Source organism: Neophocaena asiaeorientalis, unplaced genomic scaffold (genome assembly GCF_003031525.2).
Source record: "Neophocaena asiaeorientalis asiaeorientalis breed wild unplaced genomic scaffold, Neophocaena_asiaeorientalis_V1.1 scaffold7, whole genome shotgun sequence".
Classification (NCBI taxonomy): Eukaryota; Metazoa; Chordata; class Mammalia; order Artiodactyla; family Phocoenidae; genus Neophocaena; species Neophocaena asiaeorientalis.
Genome location: NW_020185337.1, coordinates 8,878,919 through 8,905,821, shown reverse-complemented (window position 1 = coordinate 8,905,821; position 26,903 = coordinate 8,878,919). Strand labels below are relative to the sequence as shown.

Genomic DNA, 26,903 nt, shown 5'->3' with positions numbered 1-26,903 from the left:
ATCTCAAGTTTCAGGGTCCATTCCTTCCCAATTAGAGCCCTGATCTTGGCATAGCAGACTTGTTGGGATTGAGAATTCAACCTTCTCTGGAGTTCTGCTACTCATAAAATCAAGTGTTGGCCCTGATCCTAAGCCTTCTCTGACCTTCAGGTACAGCAGATAAGAATCTCTTTATTCTTTATATGCTGCCTGGGAGGCCGTCTGTCTTTCACAATTTGTTTTATATTGGTGATCGATCAGCCTCAGCCTTCGTTTTCTTCCTTCAGTGCACCAATGGCTCTTTCTACAGCTATCCAATTCCATAGTCCTTATCATTACTATTTTTCCCAAACCTCTCATGTGCCTGAGGTATTGTACTCATCAACTCATCCTTTCCACTGGCATCCCGTCCCAGTTCACTGAAAACAAAAATTAGCAATTACACTGAAACCACATGCCAGGAGCTCTCGGTGCCAGTGATGATGTCCTCAGGCCTGGAGTGAGATCCAGCTCCAAATTTTACTTTTAGGTCTGCTTCCTAGGGCCATTCCTGGTACCAACTGTCACAGGTTCTCTGGGGAATACATTGTGATATTTACATGCAGGAGGTTTGTTGAGAAATAGTCTTAGGAACAATACATGCAAGTGGTAAGGGAAGTACGACTGGGCAAAAGAAGAAGCTGAACAAAGAAGCAGTTGCAGCAGAGACCTCAGGCCATACTTTGGGGAGTTCTCATGCTAGATGACCCTCCAAAGTTTTCCCACTTGGGTAAGGAGTCCAGCCCTTGCACTTCCACATTGAACTTCCACCGGAGCTATTGTACTCCTGGATACAGGTTGTCTTGTAGGCAAGATGAGTAACCTTGAGCAAGGCAACTTCTTTTTGCCAAGGGCAGTTTCTGGAGAGAGCACAGTTGTGAGTTGTCCTTAGCCCATGCTCCCAGAGGTTGAGAGGTGAGTGCCACAGAATTAAGAAGTGTATGCCACCGCATGCAGTAACTGGGCCAACTGCTAAAGTCACTAGGTTTTTCAAGCTGATCTTTTATAGTAGACATTTATTTTTTAATCTACCCACATCCCTTCTTTCCTCCTTCTGGGAATAATGTCTACCTTTTCCTGGGAAATGTTTTTTTCTAATCCAACCATGTGCTCTGAATTTGTGTGACCCTCTTTTAACATATCCTAACTCCTCCTCCAGCTATTGTTGATGATCTCAAGCACCTGACCTCAGGAAGCTGACTCAGCACGCTCCACATCTCCCTCCCTAACTGCAAAGATTAGCTCTGGAATTAATTTAGGTCTGGAATTAATTTAATTCAATTAAAGCCCTTCTTTATGAATTTTTTATAATAGGTTTATTGAGATACAATTCACATACCATAAAATTCACCCTTTTGAAGAGTATAATCCAGTCATTATTAGTATATTCACAGAGTCCCACAATCACTTCCAATATCTAATTTTAGGATAATTTACGTCACCCTGAAAAAAAACCCCTGGGCTCAGCGTTCACTCTCCATCTGCCCCTAACCCCAGCCCCTTGGCAATCACTAATCTACTTTTTGTCCCTAAGGACTTGCCTATTCTGGACATTCCGTATAAATAGAATGATAACAGCACGTGGTCTTTGGCGAGTGGCTTCTTTAACTTGACATAATGATTCCCTGTTATAGTATGTATGAGTACTTCATTCTTTATATTGCATTGTATGTTATACCACCTTTTTCTAATCCATTCATCAGTTGATGGACATTTGGATTGTTTCCACTTTTTGACTCTTACGGATAATGCTGCTGTGAACATTTGTTCGTGATTTTCTAAACTTGATACCAGAGAGCAGCTCTCAAGCCTACTCATTTTGCCTCAGCTGAGCAGGTTTTCAGCATTTCGAGGCAGCTATTCTACAATAAGAGAAAAGAAGTAGAGGGAGAGAGAACAGTCCCTTATTTCAGTTTTCCGCAAGGCCCAGGTACACCACTCCTCTTCCCACAGTTTGGTCACATGATCTGTTAAAATGTCCCATTTTATATAACCTGATTTGGGCTGGGATTCTATCACGTGCATACAAAAGAGTTCAGGCTAATACATGACTTCTGATAAAACCTTAAACCGTGCTACCAGCAGTGAAGCTGTTTAAATAATAAAAGTCCAAAGTTTAGAAATAACTCACAGCTGCTCCCTCATTGTACCTCTCTCATCTCTTTGTGGAAATAAGCTGCCTGTGGAAATAAACCCCAATCTTACTGCGCCAAACCCCAAAACTTGCTTTGCTCAGAAGTCTCCCTAATGATATTTAACCACCTCTTCCATTTCGGGCTTAAACAATTTGTTTGCAGCTTTATTTAGGGCTTACTTCTTTGTGAATTAAATTATCATTAGTTTACATATCTGCCTTCTTCATTAGGCTGTAAGCTCTTTGAGACCTGGGACCCTTCTTGTTCAACTGTGTGTTTCGAATAGTTCTCACAGTAATTAATTCAGCAAACACATTAATTTTTATATCATCAGTCACCTATTCTATGCTTAGAACTATGATAGCCCTAGGGATGGAAAAATGAATAAGATCCTTTGAGGGGCTTACATTTTATTATAGGAAGGCTCTATTAAAATCAGTAAGAATAAACTGTATAAGTGTTTTTATGGTAAAAATGAGAATAAGCACAGGGGACAGCAAGTCACAGGAAGGTGTAGTCCATTCTGTCAGATCATATAATCAGGTTTATAGGCGAATCCACTCTTAAGCCCAAGGAGGGAATCCCCTTTAGCTTCTGACAGACAGGTGTAATGGTTAAATCAGGGTTAATCTGTACTGTAGGTGAGTTCACTAAGGAGCCTATTTCAGAGTCACGAAGTGGCCACAAGTCTTTGACTGATCTGTATTGTGATTTCTAGTTCGCTGGGACACATATCAGACAGTGGATCTCTTCTCCCCTTGTGTGTGAATAGGAATTAGGTAGCTAGGTCTCCTCCAGGGAATAGAAAGCATCCTAAGAGACTCCTACTAGACCATTCTCAGTGGTTTTCTTGTGTGGGAGGGAACCACCATACCCTTGTGTAATATGTACTTCTGCAAAGGGTGAAAACAAATAACACGCCTACCTCATATGTAGCTTCACTCTTTCTTCTTTAAGGCAGTATTTTTGATGAAAAAAGAACTTGGTGGCAAGATAAATTGCATTCTACCAGTTAGTCACTGAAATCAGATCCCATTTTACTAAGTATGAAAGGTATAAAAGAGGCAACTATCAACACTGCTGGTACCTGTCCACTTCATTCAGAGTTTCAAGAGAAGACTGAAAAAAATTTACCACTTGCTAAAGGTATTATAATAATGAATAAGTTACAGTAGATTTAGAAAAAAAGTGACATATTTAGCTCTATGGTACAGTAGCTTTACTGATCTATTATAATTTTTTGTTTGTTTTGGTGTAGGTTGGAATTCACTTGTGAAAATAGTTTCAGTGCACCAAGGAGCCCTTGCCTTTTCCTGAATTGAGCTTACCTTTGAGATTATATTTTAATTATTTTAAATTGGTCAGGCCTGGGGATAATTGATCCTCAGGGAGAGTTTTACTCACTGTAAGGCTAAGCTAACCTTCCTATGCATGCCCTAATCTTCTAAATATCCCAAATAACCCAGTGCCTGCTCTATAATAATATATCTTCTCTGTTATAATGTTGGAATACTCTATACTTTATTACAATTTCTATTATTTGTCTTATGAAACACACTCTAAGAATAGAAATTATGACACATAGTAGGTAACTCAATATATAGTTGCTGACTGACTGGATAATAATCCATCATAATTATTTTGAATATTCACTTTTTTTTTCAAATTCCTTAGTGCTATTTCATGACAAGTATTCATTGTGCCTATAAAACAAAAATCTTTTATTTTTAAGTTGAATTTTTGTTAACTTAATTATTATACTATTAGGATACTTTTATGAATTATATACTTTAGCATATGAAATGTCCATCATTTATATATCATTATTAGAATATTATACACATAGAAGATGCTCAGTATGTATTTATAGAGTAAAAAATAACTTTTATTTTTAATCTTAAATTTTTAAATTTATTTTCTTCTATTTGAGTTACTTGCAGTGTTACCTTCAGTAATTTCCAAAATAAAAGGCAGATTTTTTTTCAGTAGGAAACAAATGTAAGAAAACTTATGCAAAATATTTGCAGTAGCACAAGACTAAATATATTTCTTAGATCCCTCTGCGAAAGTTTTCAGAGTGCTCTCCATTCACATCTCTAGCCATTAGACAAATCTATCATACCCCTAACTTCCTCTGTTTCTGTGGCTATTCAAGCAGCCTCCAGGGAGGTAGCTATATCCGTGACTTAAACTCTTATCTATCTTCTCTCAATATAGTTTTCAACATCCCTCTCCTATGTATATTTGACCTAGAGTCACAAAGAAATCACCCCTTCATAATGTCTTCTCTTTCCTTCAAAAGCATACATGATGTTTTTGATTCCAGGAGATCTTAATGAAGAAATATTTTTCATTGATCCCAATAATGATGGCCTGAGATTTCCCATAGCTATTCTCAAAGGCTCGGGATCCATGAACTCTACTTGAGGTCTAGCAAGAGAATGTAGAGCCTGTGACATTGAGAGCCCTCTGTCCTGAAATCTCAGATGACTCATGAGGGCAGAAGTCCTCCATGGCTGTCCTCTTAAAAAGACGAATTGGGACCACACAGCTGGTCTCTCGGGAGGTGGGGAATGCACTAGCCACAGGAAAGGAGCAAAATGAACTCTCAGAAGACCTACAATTCTCTTGGTATTGGTTTCATGGCACCAACATTTCTGTTATTTGCTTTTGGAAAATGAAAACTCAATTTTTTAGTGAGAATTCTCACCATAAAATGCCATTTTCTGTTCTGATATCCCTTTTTAGCTCTTTGTAGAGTCAGTTATGTTAACTGCTTTTTCTTCTCTGAATGAGTGTTTCAGACATTGATTACAATGACTTGCTTTTCACATCATAATCCAAGATGATAGGGACTTTAGCAGGAAGCTTACTTCACTTCCCTCAAATAACTGTCTGCATTATCTTCTCTTCTAAACTGTTAACAGGCTATTCACTGCCTTTTGAAATTGTGTGGTAGATGTGGGAAATACCTTCTATATGCTCTTCTAATTTTTGGACGGTGTCAAGGGGCACAATTATTAGAACCTGCCCTAAGCACACTAATAGCTAGTTACACCATTGGCTGAAACATTATCTTTGCTTCTCTTCCTGTTGAAATTTGCTTCCAAACCACTTCCTGTTGTTGTCTTCTAGTTCCAAACTCCCAAATTCAATGTTTCTTTACTATGATTTATTTATAATGGAAACTGCCCCAATAATCACATTGCTTACAAGAATATCCTTGACCCATCCAGTTGTCCAAAGTTATTTTTCAATTACTATAGAACCATTTAGTATTACTTTATCTGATACAACTCTCCACAAAAACTGAAGCACAATATCTAGAAGGCAGAGTTTTTGGAAGCAAGGGCTGTATCTTTTCATCAGTGTATGTCCAGTGTCCAGCACTGTATCTTGGATATGATAAGCACTTACAAAAATCTCTTTGAATGACTTAATAAATGAATAAATAAGTGAATAATGAAAACGTGAAGAGCAGTGTCTCCTTTTATCGATCCTGTAGATTGAAGCTAACAGGTTCAGCTATTGAGAGACCTGTGGTGAGTTAGGTGCTAAGGAAAACATTATAAGTAGGGTATGGAGTGGGACTGAAAACCTTATCTAATCAATAATTATAGGGTAAATACAGAAGCAAATTATCAGAGTTCTCAAAGAAAGCCAAAACAAGCAAAAAGAGAAATAGAGAATTTTAGATTTTTTTACATTTAAACATTTTATAGTATTGTTTCTTAAAACTCAGATATAGTAATCAAGCTCCGTTCCAGCAAACTCACTTTCACTTGTTAGCACAGGCAGGGGTGAGGATGGGTGGCAGTGGGTGTGGTGGTATCAGCTATGGTACAAGCAGAAAACAACTTGATTAGTTCCACAAGGCATCCTCAATTGAACAGAAAAGTGAAGATTCAGCACATCTACACAACCAAGAGAAGAACCAAGTACATGATGCAAACAGCCCTGCAGGAAGGCATATCAAAGAGCTACCACATCCACCAATTAACAGTGAAATATTATTCCATAGGGACTTAGCAAATTAATGCTAAAGGGAATTGTATATTCTTTAATATGTGTTCATTTAGAAGAATGTAAAATTTTTTCCTTATTAATGAATGTCTCCAAACACTCAATTTATCGCCGTAGGTTTGTCAGCTTTCTGTTGCTACTCTAACAAACTACCAAAAACTTAGTAGCTTAAAACAACACTAATTTATTATCCCACAGTTTGGGAGGTCAGAAGTTCAAAATCCGTCTCACTGGGCTCAAAGACAGGTGTCAGCAGAGCTGGTTCCTTTTGGAGTCTCTGTAGGGGAATCTATTTCCTTGTCTTTTCCAGCTTCTGGAGGAGACCTACATTCCTTGGCTTGTGGCCCCTTCCTCATGTTATTCAAAGCATATTTTACTCCAATCTCTGCTTCCTCATCCTGTCTCTTCTCTGACTTTCCTGCTTCCATCTTATAAGTGCTCGTGTAATTACATTGGCTCACCTGGGTAATCCAGGCTACTCTTCCCATCTCAATGTCCTTAACTTAATTCCACCTTCCATGGAATGTAAGGTAATAAATACACAGGTTCTGGGGATTCATATGTGGACATCTTTAGGGGGCCCATCACACAATTAGATTAGTATGAAAGAAGTCAGTTAAATGTGAGGAAGGATAAGAAAATGAAGAAAGCCTCCCAGCAGCAACAACAAAGAAAGTATTATTGCTAAGAAATTCCTTCGTACCTTCCTAGTATTTGATCTAGGTTTGAACTAGAAAATAAGATGTATAATAACACTCTATAAGAATAATATAATTCAGTGTCTAAAGATCTGGACATGTCCTTCGAGAGGAAAATTCTCCAATAATAAATAGCCATGAAGAAGCAAAGTACTCTTTCACTTTTACAATAGTTTGCTGCATTAGGAAAGAACCTGTTTTGTTCTTTAAAGGGATCCAGAATCTAAAAGTAGAAATAAAACCAGCAGAATTAGCAAAAGCATCCAGTCTGCAAGGGCACAAGAAATCAGCCACTGCAATTGCAACAGGGCAACAGTCAAAACAGCCTCAGACATCCAGTTACTGGAACATAGCGTCAGTGTGAGACCCTTATAATTTCTTCCGAGTAGAGTAATAATACTGAGGCTGTCAATATGCTGCTAGAGAAAAAGAATGCAAGGGAAGAAAATCAATAGATCCAAGAGTTTGATATACTGAGAAACTAGAAACCAACTGTGGCTAGCATTTTTTGTCATTGTATAATAGAGGAAATATCAGAAACCTGCTATTACACACTGCTGGTAGCATTCTGCCTGAAAAAGCATCTCAGTGTGAGAATTACTAAGTGCCTCTTCCCTGAGAACAAGTGTGAACCAAGAGATAACCCAGCATTTCAGACAGTATCATTTCCTTAGGGGAGAAAGTAGGGGGAAAATAAAGTCAACTGTGACTAAAGTTGTGTTTGACACTAAGAAACAAGACCAAAATGAGTGAAAACATTTCTAAAATATCTTTTTGTAAATGCACAAGCAAAGTTAGAATACATGTAAGACTTAGGTCACGGCCTCTGTGTGTGTCATCTCCACACATTTTCTTTTCTTTGTGAAAACAATGTCTACATAGTCTCAACCAATAGTGCCAATGTTGTAATGAATTATGAGTACGGTTCATGCCTATTTTTAAGGAGATAGATGCTCATTTCTATGAGATTTTTGCTCTGTGGGAAAGTGAGTAGGAAAACAAAAGCAATTTTTTGATATGTATATGTATAACCTTGCCTATGATGTCCATGTAATTTTTAGCAATAACTTTATGTGACCTTAAAAGGAAGAGAAGGCTTCTAACTAAGAGGGAAGGCTATAGGGTCAGATCTGGGATTGAATTCCAGCTCTGCCACTTAAAACTTTTAAAACCCAGATTCCTCATTTGTAAAATATAGTTAATGCCACATTGTTTTGAGAACCAAATGACAGGAACACTGTGAAATGCTTACATAGTGCTTGGCACATAGAATACTTAAAACAAAACAGAGTAGCTGTTAACAGCAACATTAATAAAACAAGAGTGAACAAATAAGTAAAGGGGCTAAACTGTTACCTCATACCCTTTGAACAAGAGCTATGTTCTCATTCCGTACCTGAAACAAAAACAAACCTAGAATAATTTTTGAACTTTAGTAGATTTTTAAAGATTTTCTAGCACAAAGTCTTAACCAATGAAGTAGTTTTAAAAAACAGCCCATAATTTTAAACACATTTTTGTTTTTATTTTACCAGGATCATATGGGTATAAATTGTGGAAGTGAGCATCTGAAAACATACTTAATTATCCTATGTACTGTAAGTCTTCTATGTGTATCAGAGGAGACAGCGTCATAAAATTGTATAGCTGGCAGAGACTCAAATATAATTATTCCAATTTCCTCATTTAGCTGAGATCATGCAAGGCTCAGAAATATTGAGAATTGCCCCGGTTGCCCAGATAGTGAGGTGGAGAGTCAAGATGGCATCCGCAGCCTTCTGACTTCCAGTCCGGGGTTCTTCAGACATGTGACAGATACAGCTTGCTATCTAAAGACTATCCTTCTTTGCAAATCTTTGTGTGCTGGGGGGGAATGAGCATTGTGTATTTCTGTAGAACAAACTGGGATGCCTTTGAAGATGTGGACACTTAACAGGGGAGCGGGAGCTGGAATGTGTATATCACTTTCTCCTCAAAATCTTTGTCAGGGCTTCCCTGGTGGCGCAGTGGTTGAGAGTCCGCCTGCCGACGCAGGGGACACGGGTTTGTGCCCCGGTCTGGGAAGATCCCACGTGTTGCGGAGCGGCTGGGCCCATGAGCCATGGCCGCTGAGCCTGCACGTCCGGAGCCTGTGCTCTGCAATGGGAGAGGCCGCAACCGCAAAAAAAACCAAAACAAAACAAAACAAAAATCTTTGTCACAGTATCTTTTGTGGAGAAGATACATCACTTAGGGCATTGTCTCCCCAATGGATTGGTTTAAGAAGACAGCTTTCCTGAGAACTGAATTCCTGGAACTCTTGACCAAGAGTTTATACTCACCCTGCAATCCAAACCCTCTGTCTTTACCTTATTGTAATGCAGTCTGTTGGTAAACAGGCGTTTGTAGAAGACAGTAAACTTGTCAATATGATATTATTTCATAAATTAGATAATATCTTTTGCTCCATTATTTCAAATACAGGAAATCAACTTAAAGTTAATAATGAGGTTAAAGGAACAATTGGAAAGCAGATAAAGATACCTATAATAGTTTTCAAAATTTGCTGACATTTCTCCAAGTTTACTTCATTATGGTATAAAATGTAAAAAAGTACAGTTATGTGAAAGAAAAGTTTAACATTTTGATACTTTGACAGTTGATTTTCTAAAAAAGACTTTGTGAGATAAATAATTGCTACACAAGCCTCCCTCCTAGGTTTTTTTTCCTAAAAAGAGGGAGAGGGACATTTAGGCGTGAACGATTACCAAAACTTCAAATTGATCTTCAAAAATATTTTTAACATCAGAACGTAAATTAGTAATTTAGAGATCCTTTAGAGAACAAGGGACATTTATTTTAAGGCTCTGGGGGAAACTCTTGAGTATTTCACAGTCTTTAAAGCAAACAAACAAACAAAGGACCTATTTAGATCCATAACTTATTATTTTTTTTACTAGGCCCGGTTCTGACTGGGAGCAGGAATAGGAAATAATTTTTTAGGATTTAAAAATCATTTTATAATTTATGGCTCTAGCTTAAAATTTCTGGGCAAAATGCAATATCAGAAACAAACAGTGAACCAACCCAAAAAACCCTCCAAACAAACAAAAAAACCAACTATATATATCTGCATCTACATCTTTATACCTTTACTGATACATCCATATCTGTATGTCTATATCTCTTAGTCCCCTTTTCCAGCAAGTGTCTACTTCTAGTATCCCTGTTCCTGGAAGTGGAAGCATCGTGGAAGCCCTTGAATGGGACAAGAAGGGCTACAGGAACAGGTAACCTAGCTCAAAAAATGTCCTGAGTGAAAAGATGAGGCGGGAACAGGACCAGAGAGTGTTAGGAGAAACCAAAGCGTCCTAAAAAGGAGGCCCGAGCAAGCCCTTGAGCAGTTTCACTTCCGCGGGGCGCCCAGCGTGGCGAGCCCTCGCCCTGAGGCCCGCGCCCCGGGGCTGCGTTTCCGGGACCTCGGCCGCAGCCGCCGCGGTGGGAAGCGGGCTGAGGACGGTTGGGGGCCTGAGACCAGCTCGCGGAGAACCTCAGACCGGGAGAGGCCGGGCTCGGCGGGCACCGTCCAGGCGCCCGGGCTTCAGCAGCCGCGATGCTGCCAGCAGCGCCGGGCCGGGCGGGCGGGAGTCGGGAATGGCCCGCAGGCGGCCCAGCGCCCCGAGGTGGGTGTGCGCGCGGCCGGGCGGCTGGAAGGAGGCCAGCCCGCCCCGGGGTCCCGCGGAGACTGTGCGCCTCGAGGCCGCGGGACCACGGCTGCCGCTCCGCCACGCAGCCGGCTTCTGTCGGGGGCTCCTTGCCGGGGGAATTGGGACGCGACGCGGTGGGAGCGCTCCTTGAGTCTGGGCGGCGTGCCACCGCCGGTGCCGCAGCTTCTGAGTAGCTGGAACTTTCCCGAGCACCCGGGACAGGCTCCTCTAGTTTCTAAAATCAGCTTGGAACGTGTTTTATAGTTATGCATCAGCCTAAAACTTTTGTCAACATGACAAACCTGCCCTTTGGTAGCATCGCCTGTTTACCTGCCGGGTCTCCCAAAATCCAATCCGGTAAATTTGGCCTGTGCCCTACTAATCAGACAGGTTACTTTCTGTAAAAACTCCTAGAAACACAGATTTTCTTAACTTGTTGAAAGGAAAAGCAGTCCGTTTGGTTGAATACATAAATGCATTTACGGGTCAAACATAAGTTAAGGCACTTATTTTCATTCCTTTTTGAAGTATGTCAAATGCATTTGTGAATTGTACACTGATTATAAAAAGTGTTTAGTTTTGAAAATGAAAAAGAAAAGGCTTCACTTGGATATTAAGATTCCTGGAGATGTTCACACTGAGATGTGCGATAAGAAAATCTGAGTGAAATTCTATTAATTTGCTGAATGGAGTTTCTCATAGCTTATTAGCATTTTGTTAAGTAATGAAATTATGGCTTTAGCTGTTTCTCTTGGCAAGTGTTTTTTTTCATATATAAATTTTAAAAGACTGCTTTTCAGTTAAAATGGGGGTATTTGTGGCAATGGAAATGGCAAGAAAGGAATTATATCTTAATACGTTAACTTTCTAAATGTTAAACATTATTCTGAAAACTGGTCTGATCGACTGCATCTGTGCTTGGTTCAGTAAATAAACCAGCCTTGTCTTTTGAACCTTGAGTAGGTTAGCTCTTTTGTAATTTCAACTGAACAATTTAGTTAAATAGAATCAGCTACAATTTGTTTCAAACTTCTAGATGGAGCACTTTAGCCAGAACATGACTATTATTTCACTTAATACTCAAGTAATACTTTGAGGTATTTGCTATTGTGAATAATGCTGGAGTGATGTGAACCAACTTTTGTCTCATCCTGAGTATCCCTGTTCCTCCCATGCGTTTCCCCCCATCTCCTTTGGTCCTTCCAATATGGTATTTATTACTTGCTTCATTTGTCTCCTCATCTGGCTCAGGTAATGACACTTTTCTTATACTGAGCTATCTTTTTGTTATTAACCCATGTCATTCCTAGATATGAAAAGTATTCTAAAAGAACTATTTCTGATTAATCCTTTTTTAAAAAATGGATACCTTTCCGTGTGACCTCTGTCTCTGCTTTGGGCAAGTGTCTCCACAGCATCTTAGACTTTGGCTTAATGTGACACATTAAGGGTCAGTTAGTCCAACTGCCTCATTTTAGACAGAAAACTGAGACTCAGAGAGTGATTTGCCCACAGTCCCATAACCAATAACTATTTGAAGATCCTGTTCATCATTTCACCAACAATCTTTACCTGCCCACCCCCAAGACTTGTGTAGTGATATGAGTGTAAAATGGGCAAACACAGTTTAAAGTGGTAAATACAGTTTCATGCCTATGAAGATTATATGTCTAGCATTAGGTGTATTGTGTATTTGTAATGACAATATCTTGTGTTTACTGCCATCAGAGAAATCTTTGAGTGTCCAACTTGTCCTTTAATGGAAGCAGAAAAGATACGATGCCCAGAACTAAGACAGTGTGAAAATGGTGCACAGTGGTGAAAATTCCACTTAGACTTTATTTTCTGGCTTTATGTTTAACTAGATACTGTCCACTAATGTCCAAAAGAGAAGTTCCTTCCTTGTTTTATTCCAAAACTAATGATTGTTTAAATTTAAACTGCTACCTTCAATAAGGACTGTTTATTAAAGCACAGATTGCTCCCTACCCCGTAGTTTTTGTATTTTTTATTAATATTATTTGATGCCTCTGATGAAGAGAGAGATCAGTTGTTAGGTTAAAAGCAGAAAGCATCTGTCGTCTCACATCTTAATATGTTAACTTTCTAAATGTTGAACATTAACATTCTGAAAACTGTGGTCTGATGGACTGCATCTTTGCTTGTGAGAAACATGGTTTGTCTAGGTCTTTCCTTTGTGTCCTAAAGTTCTTGAAGATTTGAAGCTCTTTACTCTAACTACAGTCTTCCAACATAGCCAACAAGGTATATTTCTCCTACCAGGGAAATACCCTATTTAACTCTAGTGGCTGGTAAAACTTGCTTTCTTCAGACCAGCGAGAAAGGTTCTGAGATAAGCTTACTTGTGCTGAGATTTTAAAGAGAGGTAGCTCTCTCAGGGCCTTTTTACTTTAAAATGGGATAATTTTGTAATATTTACTTGCTTAGGATTTCAGGCGTACACAACAGCCTACTGGGCATCGTACTTGGGGTAGCAGAGGGACCTTTCTTGCCACATGTATCTGAACATGTGCTTTAGGTGATCATACCCTACTTATGATGGCCTCTGGGCTCAGACTGCTTCAGTCCAGCTTCATTGCATATCTGCTTTGCGATCTTGGATAAATCAATCAATCTGTCATTATCCCAACTGGTCCATTAAAAAAGCAAAAGTGGGTACAAAGCAACATTTATTTGAAAGAATGTTTTTGAGGATTAAAGGAGAAAATGCATGTGAAGTGCTTTTCAGGGTGCCATAGCAAAGAGTAATTGCTTGATACGTGTTAGTTTTACTTCCTTGGTCATTGGTCAGTAGTGTCATATTTACATGTAAAAGATAGAGTTCTTATTGAGAAGCTGCCTCATGGTGACTTGGGGAAAAACTTAAAAGAATGAAGCCATCAAACTCCCACACTAAAAAAATTTGGGAGTGTGACTTCTGTAGTAAGATATTGTCATAATCTTGGGGAAATAGTGTGGTTAATAGTTCTGAGAGGAGAAAAAGAAGGAATCCACAATGAGAATGACTAAGGATAGATGGATTAAAAGGGTTTAAACTAGGGCAGTTACAGGAAAGAATAAAGCGGGAATTTAAGAGGACAAAATGAGAGTGTGTTTTATTTCCCCATATCACAGAGTACCAATTGTGACCCAATTAAAAAAAATAAATGTATGTGAAAAAAATAAGCATCAAACATAAAATTGTGGGATACTTCATCAAATTATAAGAAGATGGAAGATCTATTTTGCCAAAATATTTACTGTTGGGTTAAAAAAAAATCCAATGTAAAGAATATCATTCCTGCCAAATATAAATCACATGTTTTGAGAATTTAAATGGCTTTTACCCGATCATCTAAGTTACAGCTGCTATTTTATTACTTTCTTTATAAATTATAGAATATCTTATAGTAATTTTGGAGACAACTATGAAATAAGAATAGGAAGGACAAACATTCTGGAAGTTATTATTTAAAAATAAGTTATTATATGGCCTTGTAATTCTTTCCTGTTTTAAATGTAAAGAATGGTATCTAAGTTTTACTGCAGACACTGAAATAGTCCAGGTGGTGAAAATAACAGATATTGTATGGACTTATACCCTCCTGTATTTATTTTTGACTCAGAGAAAAATAATGAGCCTTTTAGACCTTTACCACTGAACAGAAATATCATTGTTGCTTCCAAGTGCTCCAAATTGAGATAATCCAGAAAGACCACTTCCCTTTGTAATCATGAGAAGTAATTCATCATTGCCTTGTGGTCTTTTATAAGATTTTCTTTGCTCCAGTTTATTAAAATAAGTTTTGTTTTATCATATTAACCATGTGCCATATTTTCCTTTCTTTTAAGCTCCTGTACCTCTTTTCCATATTAGTAATTCTCATTGCTTCATGATTTATGTGTTCCATTTTATAAGGAAGACATACTGAAAAGTGTAAGAACAGTTCCTGACTTGGAATTTCATTTGTCTGATTTCGTTTGGTCATGATCTACGCTGAGGTGTAAACTTCATCCTTTGGTCGGGATCAATATCCTCATTCCCTTTTTGTTTGAATTTATCCTTAGGATCATGTCTAACTTTCAGAAGAAAACATAGTGTCAGACCACTTGAAATTTTGGCCTTCTTTTAATAGCTACCATTTATTACGTTTCTACTTTGAATTCATAATATATGGATATCACATTACCTTGATAGTTGAGAGCATCAGAGGATTAGCACCTACTTTGGACAGGAAGTTATATTGTTCCATATAATCATATGAAAACATTTAATAATTCATTGTGTTCTTTCATTTCCTAAAAAAACGTGTAATTTTTGTTTTAGGGTTTGGGGTGGAGGGTGAAGCACCAACATCAAAGATATGGAGAAACAAATCATATCAAAGTGGTAGGATTCTATAAAATCATGGAACTGGAATGACACATTGTAGAGCAGGGCTCCCCAACCCCCAGGCCGTGGACCGTTAGTGGTCTGCAGCCTGTTAGGAACTGGGCCGCACAGCAGGAGGGGAGCAAGGGGACACTTCACTGCCGCTCCCCATCGCTCGCATTACCGCCTGGACCACCCTGCCCCCCACCCAGCCAGCAGAAAAATTGCCTTCCACGAAACCGGTCGCTGGTGCCAAAAAGTTTGGGGGACCACTGTTGTAGAGTATTTCTTGTGGCTGTGTGAAGAATCCCTAAAATTTATATATTTTCTACATTGGCCAATCACATTTTATTTAGATTTAGTAGACCCATGTAATTAAAAAATCTCAGGAGACAACTACAGTTTTAATACAATTCGTGAACTATTGGGTCACAGTTGGGAAAGTGAGTGAGATAAAACTGAAGCAAAAATCTACTTTGATTTCAATTAAGGAGATAATTTCCTTAATTTCCTCATTACTTTTCAGTAAGAGTTTAGAACTTTCACTACTCCAGGCACTTCTCTGTAGACCAGAGGACCCTTCCTTTATCATATCCTGTCCATCCATACCTATGTAAAATGGGTAGAACCGTGGACAGCCCAGATTCCAGAAACAGTTACTTTGGCCAAGAATAGGCACTTGATTCAAAGGCAGCCAGTCCATGGACTGCTGAATGACCGGTGATGTGTTGTCTGGCACACACATTTAAAGGTTTGTTGGGCTCAACCAAGCCCTTCTTTCAAACAAGAGATAATGAGACTGTTGTCGGTGGAAGGTCGATGTTTGATGATATACAGTAGAGGCTGACAGCTAGTTGACTCATGTGCAAGGTGGATAATTAGAAAGAAGACGAGAAGAGAGAATTAAGGAGCACTGAAAGACAAAGGGAGGAGTTTTAGTTTCTGACTTCCCATTTCCAGACCAAGTAAGACCCAGCTGCACTTGTTCTGATATTGTCTGTTCATGAAATGCCTGTGGCGTCCTTGCAATGACCTTCTCTTTACATGGACTAATTTGAATGAGCTTCTCTTCTTTGGAGGAAAAAAAAGAGTTTGGGTTAGAATAACTTTATTTCTCAAACACTGCCACTCCTGTTCACATAAGCTTCTTCTCTTTTAGAAAGTTATTATTGTTAAAGTGATGTCTTCTATGCATCTTCCATTGAAAGTTAAACAATCTGAGAATTACGTCTATTCCTTTTATGTGCTGAAAGTAGGGTGCCTTATGAGTAAGTCTTGTGTTCCTCTAGATAAGAATATTTGGAGTTTTCTGGCTTTATTGTTGATATTTGAAGAAACTGCATGCAGCTATTTTTGTCTCTAAACTTGAAGTCTCTATAGTTGGTGAGGAAATACTTCATTCAAAGGTTAATATTATAAGAATTAAGCACTGTTAAGAAGTCTAGAGTTTTGCATTACGTACTATAGTTACAGAATTATGTTAATTATAAAATTTAGCAATAGACTTTTGGTTTTGTTATTTCTGTTTTTATTTATCTGAAAAATTTACAGCATACTGTTTCTGACAAATTTTTAAAATGTATTGAAATTGAGGCACACAGAGAGGATGCTTATGACATTTATCTTGGTAAAAAAGGAAGAGAAGATACAAAAGCAGCATAATTTACTGACTATTATCGCAATCCCCCGGCATTTGATGAAAAATAGCATCACTGACAGGCAATTGTGAAAACTTTATACACACTGTCAGTGGATTAATATCAATCTGGAGCAGTGTAATCAGCATTGTACTTCAGAGATTGGTCCTTGATTAAGATATTTTTTTAGTAATAGAGTAGAAAGTTTAGTATCCTCATTAGGTTACAGATGATATGTTAATAATGGGGTTAATGATCATCTTGGAAAACAAGATTAAATTCAGTGTGCTCTTACCAAACTGGGGAGATAGGCACAAATTAATGAAGTTCAGGTGTGATCAATTAAGTATAGTGATGTAGATGAAGGAATTAGGCTCACAATGATAAAAGATTTTCAAGTTTTGACAAGGGTACATTCACAGTCTTATAATGAGCCACGGGGAGAGTTGCAGAAGAAGAAGCTGGAAAAGTAAACGGAAACTAAATTACATAAATCTGTGAGCAAAGTCCCCTAAGTAAATATAATGAGTAGCTATTGAAGAGTTTTAAAACAGAAGCATGACATCACTAGATTTTGGTTTTTAGAAGATCACATGAAAGGCTATTCTTCTTCTGAATCACCTTCTAAATCAATGAAGGTGAAAATAAAAAGAGAATTTATAACCTAAAAAAAAAAGATCATGTAACCTGCTTTTGGTACAACAAATTGGAAGAGGTCGACAATGGAAAGGTTTTGAACAATTAGGAGTTTATCAACCAGTAAAATATAGGGAGAAGTGGACATGTTTATTAAGAACTATTACTTACATACTTTTTGTGGTATAGTAGGAGATATAGAACCTGAGGGGGAAAGAGATGTGAAGAATCAATCTTAGGTTTGTGGCATGGAAAACTTGGAGGGTCATAAAGCTGTCGTTTACTCCAATGGAAAAGATGGAAAGAGCAGGAGGAAACGGTAAGGGCATGAGAACATCCAATTTCAATTTTGCGTATATTATATTTGGGATATCTGGGAAATATTCAAGTAGCGATGTCAAGTAAACATTTGATATTATGATCTGGAGCTCAGAAAGGCAGTTCAGGCTGGAGATATAAAATTGGGGAAAATACAGTCTTTAAAACTGCATCAGTAATAAGATAACAGAAAAAAAAAAGAGTTTAGAGTAGAAAGAAAAGATGACCCAGGATAAAGAACCACGTAAAGCAAACATTTAAAGCATTGATAGAGCGAGAGGAGTTACCCAATATGATTGAGGAGAGGCTAAAGAGAAAAGGAGGAAAATAAGAGTAAAACGGCAAGAATTCAAGAATAAAATGTTTGGGGAAGGCAAGAATGGTGAACTGACTCAGATTCTTTGAATAGGTCAGGTAAATTGAGGACTGAAATTTAGCCAATGGATCTGGCACCATGAAACTTAAGATGACCTTAGAGAGAGAAGTAAGTAGCCTTAGTAGAGGGGATGAGAGTTGAAGGGTAAAGGTAGATGAGGATGTGCACGCCATGTAGACAACTTTTTAAAGCGTGGCTGCCAGAGTGTAGAAAGGAAGTAGCCACTGCAGGAGATGTGGGCCAAGGAAAGAATTTTATTTATGTATTTATTTTTTTGTTTTAAGATCTGTGCTGCTATAATGATTTATTTGTACTCAAAAGCTAATAGCACTACACCAAAGGGGATTTTCTCCTGTGAAAACTTTCAAAGACAAGTTCCATAAATTCCATTAGGAACACATTTTAATGTATAGATTTTCTTATGTGTTTAAATATTCTGTTTCATTTTTTCTCTTACTTCTTTCCTTCTCTTTTTCCATGTTTCCAGAGTGCTTCTTCCTCCTCCTCTCCTCCCCTTCCTTCTCCTCCTTCATTCCTTTTCCCTCTCCCCACCTCCTTCTCTCCCTAAGCATCAATGTTAATGGAAAATAACATATTTCTTTAGAAACTTTGTTTCTAAAACTTTTCATATTTCATAGAAACTTTGTTTCAATGCTAGATTATTCCATAGCTTTATTTTTTGTTGATCATCCCGTCCTTTTTATCCAAATTGGAATCAATGCATCACTATTACAATCATATCTTTGCATATGCTTCAACTCTCACCCACCTCTTTTTGTCATACCTGCTTGATAAAACAGCAACCCTACATAAGTCTATCCAATTGTATTCTTCCTGTCCGAATCCACATAACTGAATGTTGCTAAATAAAAGCACATTCAAGCAGGTTGGTATAGTTATAAATTTTGACAGTTCTTGTTACATGTTAGTTGTGTCATAGAAGATTTTGATAATAAATGACAGTGAGCTCAAAATTGCATTCCCTGACAAGGGTGTAGAATGCAGATTTGTTCTGTGATGTCAGATCAGTGAAATCTTACATACCTTCTGTCTGCTGATGGGCAAAAAACACTGAACCATGCTGCCTAACACTGTATACACTAGATAAGGTGGCTCTTGAGCACTTGAAATACAGCTGGTTCAAACTGAGGTATGCTGGAAATCTAAAAACACACACTAAAAAAAAAAAAAAAAAAATTTTTTTTTAAAAAAAAAAGAGGGCTTCCCTGGTTGCGCAGTGGTTGAGAGTCCGCCTGCCGATGCAGGGGACGCAGGTTCGTGCTCCGGTCCAGGAAGATCCCACATGCCGCGGAGCGGCTGGGCCCGTGAGCCATGGCCGCTGAGCCTGCGCGTCCAGAGCCTGTGCTCCGCAACGGGAGAGGCCGCAACAGTGAGAGGCCTGCGTACCGCAAAAAACAAACACACGCACACTAGTTTTCAAAGATTTAGTACAAAAAAGTAGAATATAAAATCTCTCAGTCATTTTTATATGGATTACATTTTATATGGATTACATTTTATATGGATTAAATATATTGCACTTACTGGATTAAATTAAATATATTACTATAATTAATTTTACCTGTTTTTATTTTTGAAATGTAGCTGTTACAAAATTAAAATTACATATGTGGTTAGCATTTGTGACTTGTATTTTCTGTTGGATAGCAGTGCTCTCAGCTTTCAAAAAAAACCCCAGTTAAATCCATTAAAGGTTTGATTTCTCCCTTATAAAATATTGTTATATAAATATTACCAGATAACTGTCATAAAAATGGTAACGTAATTCACAGTCCCTCCAGCAGTTTAAAGAGACCCTCTTCCCATTCATGCCCACCCACAGAAGGTATTTTAATAGTGACATTTCATTATTATTTTAATGCTAGGTAAAATTTAACTAGCATTTTTTCATATCATTTACTCATATTTCTATTATGTCTTCTGTCTTAATAATTTGTAAGAGCACATTATAAGATCATACTGTAAGAACATATCATATACTTTATCTTATGGATCACAGATACTTTTCTTTATCTTAGTCTTTCTAAATGATTTAGATTATGGTGTTTGTTGCCACTGAATATATTTTAATGCTCATTGGTTCAAATATGCTTATATTTTCTTTCCTAGTTCTGTTTCCTGTCTTGGCTGGAGGAGTCTTATAAACCCCTAAATGACCAATGTCACTTTCTACATTTTTTTTCTAGGATTTAACTTTTTATAGTTGCATGTAGTATGCTTGGGATTTATTTTTGTTTATAGCATGAGGCTGAAATCCAACTTTAAGTTTTTCTTTTTTTAAAAAAGTAAGGGCAGCCAATTGAGAAATCAACATTTATTAAAGGAACCCTACTCTTCCAAATGAATTGAAATACCACCATTGCCATACAGCAAATTTTCGTATATCCTGGAATTTGCATTCGGAGTGTTCTATTCTACTAATGTATTTGTTTATTCCCAAGCCAATATCTGCTAAGGAAAGTTCTCCCAAGAAATCTCCTTTTCCTTTATTTTCTTGGCTATTAATAGATATTTATTCTTCTGTTTTTCCACTTGCATTTAAAGATTATTTTGTCCACTTCTCCTTCCCATGAAACAGTTGGAATGCTGTGTAACACGTAGTTTAGAAGCATTTAATAGAAAATAATCTAGCAATTTTAAGCAGAAAGAACTTTAAGATAGGGAATTGAGTTTTTACATAATTGATGTAAGGAGTTTGGAAATAGGCTGGGACAGTTTTCCTAAGTGTCCCGCTTGGGTCGGGGGCTGGAGCAGGGGGTAGGGGCAAATGGGGTGGTGACTGCTTTCTTATCACCATCAGGAAGCTAGGGAATCTGGAAGGCACTGAACCAGATGTTGGCATCTGAAACACACTGGCGTCAGGACCCTAAGTATTTCTGGCTTATAAACCATCTCCTGTTTGCTGGATCTGCACTAACAAAAACAGATGCCTTTCATTTCTTTGGAATTGCGTTATGTGTATATACCAATTTGGGGAGAATCAACTTTAAATTCTATTAAGTATTCTATTGGATTAACTTGGGAAGAAAATTCTGTGTGAAAAAGGTCCTAGGTTTCAGAAGTATATAGTAACTTGGGTTACTTAAGTCAATTGACAAAGTTGGAAACTTTCCACTCACTCATGTTACAACCACATGAAGGTTGAACTTTCCTGATGTGCTTCTGTGAACAAATGTAACAAGACATTACTTTCTGTATTTGAAATGTCTTTCCAGGGAATATTTTATCACAAAATTAGTTCCTTGAATCATTAATTGGAAAAATGTGACCTCTGCATTGAAATTATGAGAAGGAAAATATCTGAAATTTTATTAGTATCAAACTGTATAAGATATTAAAATAAAAGACACACAATGCCTTTTTAAAAGGAATTTAAGGTAGATCTTTGGATATGCCTATAGAATATTAGTTTACAATTTATCAAAAATTTTATTTGTATTATAGAGGAAACTAATTTCCTAATCTCTCACCTGTTTCCTATACATTTTTCCAATTTAACATTGATAAATGTTATTTTACATGATAACTAAGGCTACAAGTTGTGTTCACCTTTGTGAGTTGATTATCTGTACTGATACCTATGTCTTATCTATATCAACTCAGATATGGGATCTGTCACTTACTTGTGTGACTTTGAACAGATTACTTATCTAGGCTCCAATTCTTTTATATCTGGAATGGGTAATACCCTATTTTATAGGATCATGATGATTAAACATAATTCTGTGTGTAAAGTGCCTGGAGCATTCATAACAGGTGCTTAGCAAAAGGCAAATATTACATTCAGCATAAGCTGGTATTCAGCTTTCACTTTTATTGGAAGAAATGTGTTTACATGGCTCATTCCCTGCACTTCTGGTGTCACATACATATGAATCTCAGGATTGAGAGCCTCATATAAATGTTCTTTCAGTTCTCCTGTTTAATTTTTCTCAACACTACATTAAACACTGTAATATCTCAAACACATGATTCTCTGGGGATTCACTACAAGCTGAACTTGATGAAACCTGTGATCTGTTATGAAAACAAATGCTGTGGTTCTATATGTGAATTGTGTGTTGTCTTGAGGAAAAATAGTTAATGGGTAAAGAACATTTTTCTCATTTTGAGAATTTAATTCTGTTTAAGCATTATATTTTCAAAAATAAAAATGTAGTTAATGTTCATTGCTTTATCCTTGGAGGAGACTTGGTCCACAACTGTATCATAGATTATACACCCCCCTCCCCGGCCCCATGAAGAAAAAACAACACACAGAAAAACTGGATCATAGTGTAGTTGACTCATAATGTCGTTGACTCAGATCATAGTGTAGTTGACTCTTAACTTTTGTGATAAAGGCATTTCTAATATCATCATATAGTTAAATAATAGTTGATATAGTTGTATAGGTAAAGCTTTAGTGATATATTTGAAATTGTTTAAATTATGTCTGAGCAGTGTATTCCTTATAGGGTATAAATCTATACAGTGTCTCACCTAGACCTCTAAGGGTGAGGAGAATAACAGAAAGGGGCCCCTAAGCAAATTTCTAGTTTTAAGTAACCTACAGTTCCTATAATTATGGAGAGAAAGGGACAGCTTTTCTATTTTTTTTTTATGAGAGCCAGCCTTCCGAGAAGTTAGCAATTAACACACATTTCATTTCTGCCTCTCCTTGGGAAAATATAGAAGATTCATTAGAAAGTACGCTCATATGTAGTACTTTATTATATGACCTCTGAGAATAATTTTCTGATCTGGTGCATATGAAAATCTAGGCTTAGGTTCCTCATTCTGAGTTTAAAGCCTACCTGAATCACCTAGTAGTTAGTCATATGACCTTAGGTAACTGTTACAGGACCTCTCTGCACCTCACCAAGAAATGAGGAAAGAACACTTAGTAATACTTGCAGCAGAGCAGGTGCTCTGTAATTGATGGCCGTCATGGCTGCTGCGAGGTGAGTAGGTGAGTGGCCATGTGAGACATTATGAAGGGTGACTCATACTTCTCTTACCTGATGGTCAGTACCTCAAAAGCCTGAGTTCATACTTCCAGGGCTTTATTCCTTTAATACTGTGTTGCCCATATTGCTCTATAGCATATATATTCCTTGGAAAAAAGTTTTCTATGGAGGAAAAAGTTTTGAATATACATATTAGAACATTAAAATAGCCTGAGAAATTCTGCAATAAACAATATCTCTTCAATCTCCTTGAAGCTATTGTTTCACAAATATATTTAACCGTGGGATGCTTTGTCATCTCAACACTGGTAGAGAAGTAAGTCCTTCTGCACAAAGTTATCATCCCTGTTAAATGGCAGTGAGTTCTTGAGAGGATGGCTCTTTCAACCAGAGACTGGTTGCACTCCTTTTAGCTGTTTTCCTCGGTCTCTTCATTCCATTATGTAAATAAAGTTCTGACCCTTTGCTGATGACCACATTTTGAAAGAGTGGGAGGGAGGCTTATAATAGAAATAAAAGCAGAAGGAGCTATACAGTAGGAAAATGACATTGGTAGACTGAGTAGGGCACACACAATTGGCCAATTTCTTTCATTCTCTTATTTTTAATTCTGATCATTCAGGTGGGACCTTTGATTACGGGATGTGCTAGAGAAAATGGGAGGAAAATCAGAAGGTGATTCTCTGTTAGGGAAAGGAAAGTGTATGAATGAAATGGAACTGGGAAAGTACACAGGGAATTCTAACATAATAATATTTTGGAATGTATTTTATGAGGTTGATATTTAAATAACATGTGCATCTTAACTGAGCAAATGATTTTACAGATATTTTCACGTGTTATATCTGTAAACCTACCACTATCTCAGTAATCATGTAAGCTATGTAGATGCCTTCACATTGTTTAACTATTGGGATTTCATTCATCAGAACATTATAAAATTAAGAGCATCTTGACTACATGGCCATAAACAGATTACTTCATGTTAGAAATGTCTGTCAATGAAACACATGTTTGATGCAAATGTATGGGCTATTAAGAGTCACCCAAATAAATTTCTGTTGAAATATTTTTCAACGTAAAACAACAGAAACCGATATAAATGCAAATAATTTAGACAGAGAATGAATTTTATGTCTTGGAGATTGACCAACTTAACAGCCCACATAGAAAACATTGTTAAGATGACAATGACTTTTATTACTGAAATAGATTGGTTGCTATCTAAAGGAAGGGGTAGGGTAACCTCTGGCATCCATTCAGCAGAGAAAAACACATTAATAGATGCTTCCTGATTTGCTAGTACAAAGTGTGACATTAGAGTAGCCAATTCAGTTTATGAAAAAGGATAAATAAAGGTGAAGCCATTTCTGAATGCCCTGTTTCTGAATATCCTCGGAGTCCTATATCTACCCTTAGATAACCACCCTGGTTTCCAAATTCTTTCTCAATTGTTTGGTTTGCATATGAGCTGCCTTTGATCGTGAAAAAAAGTCTTAAAAATTCACAGAACTATTTTTTTATTTTTTATAAATTTTTCAATTAAAAAACATTTTTTTGACTGCATTGGGTCTGCATTGCTGCACGCGGGCTTTCTCTAGTTGCGGCGAGCAGGGGCTACTCTTCGTTGTGGTGTGCGGGCTTCTCATTGCGGTGGCTTCTTGTTGCGGAGCACAGGCTCTAGGGCGCGCAGGCTTCAGTACTTGTGGCACGCGGACTCGGTTGTTGTGGCTCATGGGCTCTAGAGCGCAGGCTCAGTAGTTGTGGTGCACGGGCTTAGTTGCTTTGCGGCATGTGGGCTCTTCCTGGACCAGGGCTCGAACCTGTGTCCCCTGCATTGGCAGGTGGATTCTTAACCACTGTGCCACCAAGGAAGTCCTCACAGAATTTTTTACACAAAGATAATTTTAAGGCATTTCTCAATATTATATTAACTTTATAAATCTGGTAACTAATAGTTTAGTATTTTTCCTAAGATTTCTATAACCGTTTAATATAACTAAGAATATTTAATTAAAATATATTCTGGGGCAAATAGAAAGAGTATGATTATGGTTTAAAAGTAAATGAAATTTAATATCCTCCATGTATGTCTAGAAGATTAAATCATTGTGCTTCATTATTTTTTCTAAAATAATACATGCACATAATTGAAAATATGTAACAAAGACTGAAAAAGTAGAAAAAAGCAGTGTATGTACTTCTAGTTTTTATTTTTCTATGCTTACTTTTAATAGTTTTACTCGTTTAGCATTGTAGCTTTAATATATTTACTATTTGTATATGCACTTTAAAATTACATTTGTATAGCTGTTTGGTGCTATGACATTTGTAAATATGTCAGCTGTGCTCTCTCCTCAAATAAATCTGTTGCACAATGTTTTAAAACAAAAGAAAACAAAAGAAAAAGAAAATACACAATGATTTATTGGATAAAAGAATAGATCATTGTCCATACAAGATTATTTTAGTTAATTTAAAGAAAGACTGAGAAAGACAAAATTGGTATGATTTCACTTTTATGAAAAACAAAACAAACTAAGCAGCATAACAAAACCAAAACAGTCATAGGTACAGAGAACAAACAGGTGGTTGCCATAGAGAAGGAGGGTGAGGGGATGAGTGATTGGTGAGAGAGATTAAGAGGTACAGACTTTCAGTTACAAAATAAATGAGTCATAGGGGTGAAATGTACAGCAAGGGGAGTATAGTCAATAATATTGTAATAAGTTTGTATGGTGACAGATGGTAACTAGACTTATGGTGATCATTTTGTAATGTACAGAAATATCAAATCACTATGTTGTGCAACTGGAACTAACATAGTATTGTAGGTCAATTATATTTCAATCAAAAACTATGTATACTCTCTTAGTCAATTGTAAGTATACAATATGGTATTGTTCCCTGTAGTCACCATGTTACCTTTAGTCACCATGCTGTACATTGCTTAAGTTTTAACTCCCATTTAAATTATAATTATAAATGAGAATTATAATTTAACCTTCATTTAAATCATGATTCTCTTTCCCAGATGTTTTTCTTAGGATTTCTTAAGTTATATGGCCAGTGTTCTCAGACATTTTCCAATGCTTATGTCACTTTAGTCCCTTGAATGTATCATGATACAGTGGAAAGAGCACAGTTTTAATATTTGGAAAGGGTTTTATAGCCAAGCATGTCCCTAGTGTTGTCAGCCATATTGTTTTTTAAACATTGACAATGTAAATTAACACTTTCAAGATGCTTATGGGCCCTGCAACAACAACAAAAATATTTAACTTTATTAACTCTTCTAAGACATATTGGGGACGGTTTTGATTGTAGAAAATTTGGGAAATGTAAGGAAGAAACATAAAATCCCGTTTCAGTGTACTGCCCAGACTTCATCCTGTTTACATATTGGGACTTTTTTTTTAACCTGTATGTATATAATATTTTTTAAAGAAAAATTGGACCTAAAAATAATAAATAAAACAATAGTTTTTAGGAACATAGGAAAAATTTTTTTTATAGCACTTGATTTGAAGTCAAATAAGCACAGGATCAAATCCTGGCTCTGTCACTGATGGACCTTCCTCTTTTGCAAGCTATGCAACCTCTCCGATGCCCAGGAGGCATTATATATATTGATGATAACATTAGTTATTCAGGAGAATGATTGGCTCATAACAGTAATTCAATTAGTATCGCTTATCTTAAAAGAAAAACACTACAGAAATTAAAGTTGGTTTCTCTTGGCACTTGGGAGTGAGGATATTTGTCAAGAGTGGACTAATGCCTCTATATTCTTGTGTAGGAGTAATTATCCTTCATTTATTCTGCATCTCCTGTGCTAGGGTCCAGGGATATACACAAAGTTGGCTCCAGCCCTCAGGGACTGTATTTAAGTGAAATAGGATGGGACAAGCTGAATAGCTCTATTTCTTTTTATTTTCACTGTAATTCAACATCAGGTGACTCAGAACCCCTCAGCCTGCATAGATCTGAATAATTCAGTCATGAGAACCAGTATGCAGGCCGAGCAACGGCTA

The 26,903-nt window shown here is 37.2% G+C and overlaps 1 protein-coding gene across 6 annotated transcripts in view; it reads left to right on the top strand.

The window, feature by feature from the left end:
* The first annotated feature begins 3,109 nt into the window (after positions 1-3,109).
* Positions 3,110-26,903, top strand: part of BANK1 (B cell scaffold protein with ankyrin repeats 1) — a 315,016-nt gene continuing 291,222 nt past the window's right edge. For 3 of the 6 annotated variants that reach the window (XR_003001982.1, XM_024736053.1, XM_024736052.1), the window contains exon 1: positions 3,111-3,299. Coding sequence is in view for 5 of the 6 variants with exons in the window: in XM_024736053.1 (XP_024591821.1) it covers positions 3,200-3,299 (100 nt within the window). In the remaining variant the exon portion in view is untranslated. Of the gene's footprint in view, positions 3,300-10,248; positions 10,537-26,903 lie in introns of those variants that run through there. The other 3 variants (XM_024736056.1, XM_024736055.1, XM_024736054.1) reach the window with 2 other exon arrangements.